Source organism: Anopheles ziemanni, chromosome 3 (genome assembly GCF_943734765.1).
Source record: "Anopheles ziemanni chromosome 3, idAnoZiCoDA_A2_x.2, whole genome shotgun sequence".
NCBI lineage: Eukaryota > Metazoa > Arthropoda > Insecta > Diptera > Culicidae > Anopheles > Anopheles ziemanni.
In genome coordinates this window covers 49,596,213-49,607,843 of record NC_080706.1, presented here as the reverse complement: position 1 = coordinate 49,607,843, position 11,631 = coordinate 49,596,213, and the positions used below count along the sequence as shown (strand labels likewise).

Below are 11,631 nucleotides of genomic sequence, written 5' to 3'. Positions count from 1 at the left end.
TTTTTAATATGTTTAAGGCCAATTTTTCCATTCCCTAGTATGCATCGTACGATATTACACACAAAATCATAATTGGGTTGTATCTGATCCTGTGAACAAGTGCTGTTGTGAAATAATGGAAGGGAAAAAGAAACAAAGTGGCAAAATCTAAGTTAAAAATAGTTGTAACTCCATTTCATTTGTAATCAGTTGTATATTTTCTTTTAGTATAAAACGTACTAATAAATCGATCGTTTTGAAGTTTGGTTGAAGATCAAAGTGCTCGAACATTGTTAAAAACTATATATATACCTTGGAATACCTGTATAAATACCCAGGTTGCTATTCGAGCATAGAGGCGGCAACTTTCGAACAAAAACGCGGAACGTCTCGTCTCGCTCATAATACCCTCAACTAATACCCAACGAGCCTTTGGCAGCTTATTCAGCTAGGTCCAGCTTTGTGCTTACGGATCGCTTGCATCCGTGCAGTGTTGTGTCAGTTGTTCTTAAGTTTTACTTTTTTATATGTTATTGTCAATAGTTCACGGTAGTTTTCGTGCCTAGGAAGTGGAGTATAAGCATTATCGGCAGCACGGGTGGTATTCTGGTTGTTTGAAATAGTGCTACCTTCGTCAATTGGCAAACTGAGTGGTGACCCTTTCAAGGTATATACAGCATCAAGCTAATGTTGACAACATGGATGAATAGATCTTTCAAATAGTAGGTGCATAACTGCTTGATGGAACCTTATTGGGTGGGTTATTGAGCCACTCATTCACCGGGTGCTTCACAGTTCCTTTGCTCGTTGGGTAGCGACTTATTAGAAAAGTGTCTATGCTGCTCGGATGCGAGACGCGAACGCGGCAATCGCTTTGCGGTAGTTTGGAATTGCTGTGCGAATTTCGTTGCGATTTTCAAGTGAAAACCTTTCTTTGGTGAGTTTACCCGGCAGGAGACGCTGAGTGTGCGGTACAATAATTGAAACCGGTCGAAGTGGTTTCGTTTTGTGGCATCAAAAAGTGGAAGTTTACCCTTCGCGTCGGTACACCCCTAAATGCTAGGCATTTCGCCCGAAAGTTGATGGTTTTCATGCTGCCTGCGGATGAATGCTGCGAAGTGAACAATATCGGTGGTAGATTTTCACAATTGCCGACAAGTCTCATTTAGCGGGCTGTACGTTGCAAGTCGTAAAAAGAAAACCTCAAAAGACGCTTGCCTAGCAAACGAGGAGAAACCGGAGGCGCTTTGGCAAACGAGCATTTGCAGTTCGTTTGTGCGCGTGTGTGGTGATTTTTCAGAATAACCAACACTGCTGCGATGCATTAAGAAAACTCCCTGCAAGATACATGCATGCCAAAGGTTGTGTGATGCTTTTTGGCGTTAAATGGCAAATTCTGTGCAGCTTTACGAACCAGATTCTGTTTTGATCTGTTAGGCGCGCGAAGTTAATAGCTACCTCGTTTTTATCGTAGATTCCGGACAAGTTTAGTTTCCACAAAAGACGTATAGGCATTCGCGGCTGGTGGAACTAGAAAACTGTTTCAGTCGCTACGCGGGATTTTCCGCTACGTGTGATAGCAGTTGCAAACCAGGAAGACAATATGGATCCTGCCGATCTTGCGGGGCCAACGACTACGGCTAGTACTACGGAGTCCTCAATGGTAGTGGAGAAAACTGGTGTCCTACCTGAGAAGATAGAAAAGGAGGTCAAAACATCATCTGACAAAAACGGTAGGTTATGTTGTTAACTTTCATGAATGTTTCGCACAGTTTGCTAGCAGTTCGCGTTGGTTGACAGCAGCCTACTTTGGTGCTTCCAACGAAAAGCCTAATGAAATGTTTATGCTCGGAGTGCGTCTAATAATAAAAGCTAAGAATGTTTATAGCTAATTTTTCTGTTTTGTTTTGTCTTCAAATGGTTCCAGGTTCCGCACCGGATTCGACCGTCGCTAAGGAAAAATCTCCCGCCGACGTCCCAAAGGAGGGTTTTCAATCTACGTTAAAAAAGCCGCTGGAAGAGTCCGAACACAAGGCAATGGAACAGAATAGCAAAGACGACTCGAAAAGTCCGGTAAAGCAGCCTGTATCCACTACGGCAACGGCTGCTGTAGATGCAAAACCGGAAAAAGTGTCGGGTAATTCAGCGGATGCTTCTAGCAGCAGCGGTCAGGGTAAAGAAACATCGGCCACGCAGGAGGACGACAGCGAAAATGATGACCTGTTGCTGCGTCTAGAAGCGTTGGAGAAGGGCGAAGACCCAGACCTGATCAATGTGCAGAAGAAAAAGGAGCCCGAGGTAAACCATCAAAATGGCTTAACAGAACAACCGGCAGCGGAGGTGCCGATGGCCAAATCAAAAGACTCCGCGAAAGAGGCTGAAGCAACTGAATCCAACGCTAGTCCACAAGCGAACCGTAAACCGGCGAAGGTTGAAACAAGTCCGAAGAAGGTGCCGGCGGATGAGCCCACTCCGGTACCGAGCAAGGAAGCCACTTCCCCAGCTGTAGAAAGTGTTGAATCAGTCAGCTCAAATGCAAAGCGAAAACACTCTGTCGGCGAACCGGAAACGAGCAGCACCGAGCCTCAAACCAAGAAGGTGCATGTTGGTGATGTTCCTGATTGCCCCGAACCGGCTGTGGTGAAAGCAGCGTCGTTGGAAAATCTTTCATCCTCTTCTGCAAAAGCCTCGATCGCTTCCACTTCTGATGGTACACCGCCGTCGGAAGAAAGTAGAATGCAAGGGACGGACGAAAATCCCCCGTCGGTGGAGAAAATGGACGTTGATGTATCGCCCGAGTCGCAGTCATCCCCAGACAATTTGGAAACTCTTCCCGACACGGAACCAAATACTGAACCAGATGACAAACTTGAGGAAATTAGCTCATCGGTAGCAGAGGAGCCCACCCGTACCGATTCGTCAGCGGACAATGCTCCCGGGAAGTCGGACAACTCGAACGTGTCCAGTTCAGACGACAAGCGAACTGGACCGAACGGAAAGGCAAAACCACCGGAGAGTGAAGTGTCCGCTTCCGTTGTGCCGACTGTCTCGGAGGACGAACCAATGGATGTCGACGAGGCCGATACAGCTGGCAGCAGTTCGGCAACGGGTGTCGGAACCGTTTCTGAGGGGGCCGTACCGGTTGTAGAGCCACTTTGCGTGAAAAAGGTGGCCTATCTCTGCACTGACGAGGATAACACGGATGGACCGTCAAAAGATGTTAAAAATCCACCATCTGCATCTCCCACCAAGCCAGCCGTGGCAAGCACATCAGTGACAGGGTCTACAACACCATTGGCACCCAGCACATCGAAAGAGAAAACCGAGGTGGACTCACCCAAGAAAGCAAGCAGTAGCAGTGTGTCGGTGGGAAAACCAATAGTACAATCGGAGGCCGTCGAAGTGGACAGCAGCAACAAGCCGTCGTCGGAAAACGCTTCATCGGCTTCAAGCGCTAGTGCTAGCACCACCACCGCTACCACGAAGGAGGTGATGGATGAAAGCATCGTCGAAAGCTCGTCGCAGCCGTCATCAACCAGCGACTCGCAGAAGAAGCAGCTGTCGGACGATCGGCTGAACGAGAAGCAGCTCCGCGAAGCCGTCCACCGTAGCGGACTGCTGGCAAAGGCAAGCAGTACCCCCAACAGCAATGCAGCAGCATTGGTGGCCGCCTCGTCGAGTCCGCTAACGCCGAAAACCCTTCATCCGGTCACGACCTCAGCCGTCAGCTCATCGAACGTTTACAGCTCGACGCCAATTCACGCGAACTTCGAGAAGGTTAGCTCTGGTAATGTCAGCAAAATTACCAATCCACCGTCGTCGGTGGAAACAAGCCGGGTCGAAGCGGACGAAACGATGACCACAACGACGACGGCGAACACGACCGTCGGCCAGTCGGCCTCCTCCGTCGTAGCGTTTTGCGAGGAAAAGGAAACGACCAGCACGACCACCACCGCGACGGATTCGGCGACTAAAAGCTCCCTCTCGGTGACACCGACGAAGGGCGACGCCACGGTGGCGACTGGATCGTCCACGTCGAAATCTTCTCCCCCACCCAAGAAGGATATGCTGAAGCGGGAGGAATCGAGCAGTACCAGTAGCAGCAGTCCAAAGACGACTGATTCATCCGAGGTGGACTCGTGCACAGGTACGTTTGATTGATCGACAACGCAGTCCATAACGCTTTAAATTCAGATATTTTTTTATGCTCTTTGAGGACTCACTTTAGTTGCAAGTTGATTGTTATGGTAGTTTACAAAAGAGATGCAAGAGAACTAATATTGATTTGATATTTTAAAGACAAGCGGTGAGGTGAATAACTTACCCCTTCCCATTGCCTTAACTTAACATTTGATCATTTTGCAAAGCCAAGCCATTTTAGTTTTTAATATGTCGCAAAAGACTGAATATTTTTTCCAAACAAAAAAGACTTTTCTTAAAATCCAAATCTCCATTGAAAAATCGGATTGTTATGTTTGACCAATTTCGAGAACCAATCATTCCAGTGTTGTACTTTATGAATCTTTTGGCGAGATTCATTCATATGAATCTTTCACCTAAGATTCATTCAGTTGGATTCACGGATCTTAAAACGTTTATGAATCTATCTAAATCTTCATGAATCTTTCTTAGATCTGTCACGAATCTCCACGATTCATTCATTGACGTGGATCATGCGACCAAAAAAGGGGTTCCTAAACCCATTTTTGGTTCATCACTTTTCATCAGTCGATGTATGTTTGGGACTCATGAATGTCTAAAACACAAAGGATCATTCAGATTAATGAATCTGAATCTAAATAACACAACTCTAGATTATTCCCATTTGGTTCAATTCTAATCCTTTTACTTTAATTTCTTCTCTCACAGTTGCTTCAGCGATGAACACGGCGGAGGAAATCAACATGTACACGACAAACGCTCGTAAGTTCAACGGCATATCGTCGACGTCGGAGGGATCAGAGCTGGACATCAAGAGCGAAGGTTCGAAAGTACACAAACCCGCCACTACCACCGAGGCAGATGAGACCAAGGTCAGCCTTAGTTCGACCGTGACCAAGCTGGATTTATCCAGTGCCATATCGGCCAGCACCTCGGCGGAACAGCAGTACGAGGTGAGCGTCTGGTACGAGGGCAAAGATCTTCAATTCCTGTCGGTGGAGCGGATCCACAGTGACAAGGTGGAATCATCGTCGTCCTTCGAACCGTGCACCACCGCCGGAACAACGGCTGTCACGCAGGATGCCTCTAGCATAATCGATTCGTCTTCGAAACAATCGTCCTCGACGACTAACGGAAGTGTTAGCAGCTTCGGACCGTTCCCATTGCCTCAGAACCGGGCATCACACGCGGACTCCGTCGCACATTCGTCGGACAGCTCCTCCACGTCCGGGGTGACCACTGCCGGGGTGGCAAAGTCCCCCACGTCGACGCTGAGTGTGCCACAGGTGAAGCAAACCGTTATCGGACCGAAAGCCCTGTGTGATCTTCTGATCGACGAGTTTAAGAAACTGCGGCGCACCTTTGCCCCCGATGTGAAGGATGAAGAGGAGGACGATAGCCATCATCGGCAAGTCGACGAACAGCTGCTGCACACCCCCAAAGCATCCGGCAGTGCTGCACGGGGGCAGCGGGGAGGGTCATCATCGACGTCGAAAAAGAGTGTGGCCGCTCGTGGACAGAAGCGCACCAAGGCAGCCGATTCGGATGAGGACGATGATGGTGGTGATGGCGAACAACGCACACCACGCGCTTCCGGTACCTCCTCCGCGACCAAACAATCGGCGAAGAAGGCAAAGTCTGGCGAATCGCCGACCATCACGTCCACGGCCACACCGAAGGCAAAGCATCCGGAGGAGCACAAGTTCGATCTCTGCTGCCTGGCCCGGTGGACCGATCGTAAGTACTATGCCGGTCGTGTTACCAACTTCCGGGGCGACAACAAGTACGTCGTGGTGTTTGAGGATGGCTGCTCGAAGACGCTCTCGCGCGACATCATCGTCTTCGGAGAGGATGGCGTGCTGCCGATACTGAACCATTCGATCCACGCACTCACCGGCGGTGACACCTACGAGCCGGCGATTGTGGAAGAAATCAAGCGCTCCGACGGCGGCGACGGAGCCGGTGGTGAAGTCGTGTACGCCGTGCGAACGGCTTCCAGCAAGCTGGAAGTGACGGCAACCGATATCTATCTAACGGACGAGCAAGCGAAATGGATTCACAACTCACTGAAGGGTAAACCGGACCCGATGGAGAAGCTGCTCCAGTCGACGGCGATGGCTGGTACCGAGAGCTCGCCGGCGCATGCAGCGGGCGAAGGACCTACAGCGGAGGGAGAGAATGCATCGGAGCACGGGACCGATCACGCAACTGGCGAGAAAGGTGCCAGATCGACCAGAAGCAAACGGGGCGGGGCTGGCGACAAAACACCCTTAACCCCTGAGGCCGGATTTTCCGGTGGTGTGGGAAAGAAAGGAAGACGTGGCCGCAGGTAAGCATCATTCACTACAGAACGACCTGCAGGAAGATAGGCTAACGGGCCTTCATCTGTGAAGCATTTTTTAAACAATTGTGCCCTGTATTTGCACAGGATTCGACGATTAATATAAAAAAACCCACGCCGTTTTACTGATTCAATTCTTTTCTCTTGGTATTTCTTCGTATACTTGTAGGCTTTCTTAAATAAGCAGCTCTCTTCACCTCACCGACTTACAAATTTACTCCCACCTCTGCCCCCCCCCCCCCACTATTCTTCTTTCCCCCGCTATGATTACCACTATCATTACCGATTGAAATAAACTGAGCCTACATAACATTTCTCGGCCAGCATGAATAGACTCTCGCTTCCAGCTATTCCGAGGTGTTGTAGCAGTAGCAAAAATGTGCTCTCGCACACGCAGGTCAAACTGTTTGGCATTCCCGAAATAGACAGCCCCTCGCGGGGGGGTGGGGAGGACACGGTGTCCGTAAGAAATCACTAGATAAGTACATAGATAATAACATAGTCTTGACCCTGTTCTCGCATACGTTACGAGATAGCAGACACTTTCAACACAGGGGGAAAAGGTAGGTTTGTGGAACGCTAGGGTTTTCCTTAAGTTTTTACATACATAAGTGCGCGTAACGTCTGTGTGGTGAACGTTCTACAATTGCACTCCTAGTATCCTACAGCAAGCTTACGTACGTAATCACCCCAAAATGCGGTACTTCTCTTGAGGTATGCCACAAAATATGGCATTCATTACACGGTGATGTGTATTTTAACGATAAATCTCAGTGCGAACCGTTTCCAAGTAGGCGATGTCCCTTCATTTGAGTCAAATATACGATTATATTTTAAGTTCGATCTTCAAATTCAAAGAAAGTATTGAGCCACTTCTACAGGGCCATTTTAATCGAACATTCTAACAAAAAAAACATTCATTTCCAACAACAAATATTGCCACGGTAAAATCATAATCATTTTAAATGCTGCACACATACACACACACACACATACACATGTGGGATAGCGAAAGTACATTTGTGTATTGAACTAGCGAGCAATAATAACTATTTGTAGTTCCACTGTACAGTTCAGCTTTGGCAGCCAGATTTTACAGAAAAACAAAAGTAAGATGAAAATTTACATATAAAAATATAAAATAAACTACACTCAGAGAAGTGCAAAAGCGACATAGTATTAGGATGTAGGCAATAGAAAATGCAAGGTACACTGTTGACTGGCGGCATCATTCTGCCGTGCAAATGCAACACAACGATCAATTGTTTGCCAGTGATCGCTCCTTTCCCATGAATAGTGGTAGAAGATGTAACGATCGCGTATTATCACTTTCTTCCATTGATGTTTCGATATTTCCTTTTTTTCCATGAACACTAGCATGCCCAATTTATTATTTCCCATATAAGGAAGACATTGATTGGAATATCCAAAAAAATTAAAAAAAAAAAAACAAAAATATACACGGTGACCAACGAATTGAGATGTTTGGTTAACCGAGCATATGTAAAATAGATCGAAAAGTATCGACATGCATGTGTACATCCCCTATACAAAATAATATATACACGCACAGATGCTGCAGAATGCATCATGGATTGGACGGCAATTAGAATGTTTGGCAAGTGGAACATTTTCTACCCCCAACCACACACTCACATACACAGTTACATACGTTTACCATTCTCCAGACGCTGCGAAGAGGATCATCATAGCGAATGTAGATCAATATGACATTATCAAAAATTATGTAAAAACCTCATCTACAAAATCCCCCATTCTTCCTACCAGGAGAAATGTTTGTCATTTCCTATTAACCGTACGGTAATTAATATCAGAATGTAGATCTTTCGTTAGAGAATCGACATTGCGCGTATAAATGATGCCCATTGAAGTAGCAACATGAAAGACGGAATTCCAAACACGGGCAGTTTACAAGATGTGCTAGATTAAAGGAACAGGAAAGATAAGGGAGAGATAGAGAGCTAAAGTAATCGTATCATAACATAAGTAATGCCCTGAGAAAAGAAAAGTCCTGAAATTTCATACTATAACCCGACTTAGCCGTAGTGAACATAGAAAAGGAAGACAAAAGGTTCGCGTGATGATTCGCAACCGGAAGCAGAATTAACGCTACATACCCAATAGAAAGCACGGTACACATGCTGCGACCTGGCGGACAACGGATATCGCACGGTCGTCGTCCCCCTGGTGCATCGAGCGCCACCCGCCAGTGAAGATGATACTTGGCAACGGCTCGTACGCGCATCAGCATTGTAATTGGGATGGAATAGGGGCGGTCTGCCTACCCTTCTCTTTACGGTCAAATAAACGTCCCACAAAACGGGATACTATAAGAAGTAACTGGCGTTTGACTTTTCGTTGTAATCGCCCCAATGGTTGCCTTCTGATGCAGACCGAAACGGATTACCATCCTATCGACCACCAGAGATCGGCGTCACCAGCTGCCACACAAGGATTGAGTGAATTTAAGTGATTGTGTTTATTTTGTAGATATTTAACTGGATTCAAAAAAACACTAGGACCAGGTGATTGGACTGGGCGACTGATTGTATTGCGAAACGTTTTATTTACGAGGAATGCCAAACATTTTGACCGTGCTTTTTTTAACATACATCCTTTAAAAACAATAAGCTTATTGGATAAAAAAAAAATCAAGTCTTTTCAAACTGGTTTATTATTTTGTTTTTATTAACTGTTCAATATTCATTTTACGATTATACGAACGGAATTTACGCTTGTAGTTGCGCTCGGTCAGTTGGATTTGTTTTTTGTGAAAATGTTTGGTATTCCTATTTTTACTCCACAAATGTATGTAATGTTGCAAAATAATCAGATTCTGGTATTAGGTAAAATTACACACGTATTTCATATATCGCCCTAAAATCACCATCTCCTGGACCGATGTGTATTTCACGTTAAAATTTGTGAGCTTTCTGATTTACTTTTTTATTTTTTAGGAAACAGCTTCCACCCCCCGAACCAAACATATCTGAGTGTAGCGACGTATCCGACGGCTACGAGGACGAAGTGCCTACTCCGGTGAGCCCCGAGTCGGGACTAGATGCGGTGGACGGGGTTCAGCCGGAATTGCAGCGTACCGAGCAGGAATCAGAACTTGCGAGTATGTTTTTTTCTTCACTGTTCCTGTTTTGCAGGAACATTCCTCTCGACGTGCGTTTGAACACGGTTTGCTTTGGGTCTCTCACTCGCAGGAATGATGCTGGTTTCGGAATATTTCGGAGAAAAGTTGAACGGAAACTTAGAGTCAAGCCTAGGTGAATTGCTCGGACCCATTCCTGTCGGTGCTAAAACGTTGTTCCGGAACAAACATTTCCTGTTGAGTTGCACCATTCCATTGAAGAGGACTTCCTGTAATGGTGTATGTAACATGCACGAACCGCGAATGGCACAAGAAGCGGGATGGGCTGATAGTGAGGTTATTCTTTTTCTCTTGGTTTTTAGCATGACAGCACCGAGGTCTCCAAGTACAAACAGTTTAGCAATATTCCTTTTGTAAAGCAACACATTCGGCGCCAGATAGAAGCGGGCGGTGGTAAGGTGTACCAGTTTTTCGAAGATGTGCCCAAGAACAAGTACAAAATGTGCAAGCTAATAGCACCCCGTCCTTCGACGACGGCATTGTATGTTCAGTGTTTGGCTTGCGATATTCCGGTACGTCCAAAGCGCACCGAGTTTTACCGCCTTGTGGACTAACATTTTTTCTTTTCTTGCAGATCGTTTCACATGAATGGATCGTTCAATGCTGCCAGGTGCTGATGCTGGTCGACCACAAACCGTACACCCTGCCCTACGGTTGGTCGTTTCTGGAAAAGCGCTTCATCGAATGGGGCAGCCGGCGGGCGAAGGACAAGCGAAACTCTGCCACCCCGTTCGCGTCCACCTCGATCAACGTGGCTAGTTTGTGCAAAGATTTCAACGACTTCTGGAGCCGCGTCTGCAAGCTGGGTGGCGCCACCGTGCGACTGATCAAGACGGAATCTGACGTCACGGAAAATCTGACGGGCTACCTGCTAACGGATCAGGAGTTTCCGGAGGACATCAAGATAAAAGCGGCTCGGAATGGGCTGCTGGTGGTGTCGACCGTATGGGTGGTGCAATCTCTGATCTTGGGTCGCGTCTGCGATCCACAAAGTCACGAGAAACTTACCCAAATTTATCAGGAGGATGACTATTAAGGTCGGGGAGCGTTGGCGCAATAGAAACAAACGGTTGGAGCTATGCGTGTTTGTTCGAATCTAGTGTTTTGTTTGTAACGTTACTAATTTAAGCTGGTAGTATGTAAGCAAATCCTCAAAGCATTTTGTTGATATGGTTCAGTTGTAGATCAATCAAAAAACCAGCCACCGACTGATTTTGGGGCACACGCGTATATAAACTAAACCGTAGAGGGTCAAATGAATAAACTTCTGTAGTAAAAATTAAACTATGAAAACTGTGTATTCCGAAACAGATCACGAACATTCAACCAACGTATATTTCAAACGCAACAAATGATACACGGCCGTCATTGTGAATGTCGATGGAAACGATTGAAAAAACATAGTTTCGACAAAGTTGTCGAACCGAAAAAGACCTCTCGTTTAAGAGATTAATTATGAAAATCGGTAAATTGATCATAAAGCTATCAGCAAATTTATTATTTCATCTTAAAATACCGACCAAGGTTCATCTACCTATGAACCCATACAATTTTTTTTCATGCATTACCAATTTGGGAAGAATATTTTATGTATAAAGTTTTTTGTCTTCAAAAGACCTTTCATTTGAGGGGTCTATCGTTCTAGTTGGCCAACGCACTAAAATGTTATTAAAAAATTGGCTTTTTTTAGCCATTATTCACTTCGTGAAATGTGCCACGTCGAAACTTCCGAGATCTCGAACCGGTTCAAAAAAAGAACCGATTCAACGAATTTTGCAATCGTGTGTGTGACGCATACCTTCAACGAACAGCTATCAGACGCTGCAGCGAAACGGTAATAACCGGTATTATTCTTTTGAAGGTCGTCGTAGCGGTAATTCAAGGTCATCGAGCCGTGTCGCTTTTGCTATGACGTTTGGCAGCAGTTCCAAACTTTACAGCCAGCAGTTTTGCAGTTTAGCAGATCTGT

General features: G+C 46.2%; 1 protein-coding gene across 1 annotated transcript; it reads left to right on the top strand.

Annotated features, from left to right (window-relative positions):
- The first annotated feature begins 1,582 nt into the window (after nt 1-1,582).
- On the top strand, nt 1,583-10,907 carry LOC131284928 (mucin-2). Its single transcript, XM_058313786.1, has 7 exons — nt 1,583-1,712; nt 1,907-4,126; nt 4,849-6,469; nt 9,460-9,623; nt 9,715-9,881; nt 9,965-10,174; nt 10,237-10,907. The coding sequence occupies exons 1-7, from the start codon at nt 1,583-1,585 to the stop codon at nt 10,696-10,698; spliced, it is 4,974 nt and encodes a 1,657-aa protein (XP_058169769.1). The 3' UTR covers nt 10,699-10,907.
- Nucleotides 10,908-11,631: the final 724 nt, after the last annotated feature.

Excerpts from the sequence above, each read along its gene's own strand:
- LOC131284928 (XM_058313786.1), top strand. The coding sequence starts at position 1,583 with ATGGATCCTGCCGATCTTGCGGGGCCAACGACTACGGCTAGTACTACG. Across the intron at positions 1,713-1,906 it reads AACATCATCTGACAAAAACG|GTTCCGCACCGGATTCGACC; the intron begins GTAGGTTATGTT and ends AAATGGTTCCAG. Across the intron at positions 6,470-9,459 it reads AAAGGAAGACGTGGCCGCAG|GAAACAGCTTCCACCCCCCG; the intron begins GTAAGCATCATT and ends TTTATTTTTTAG.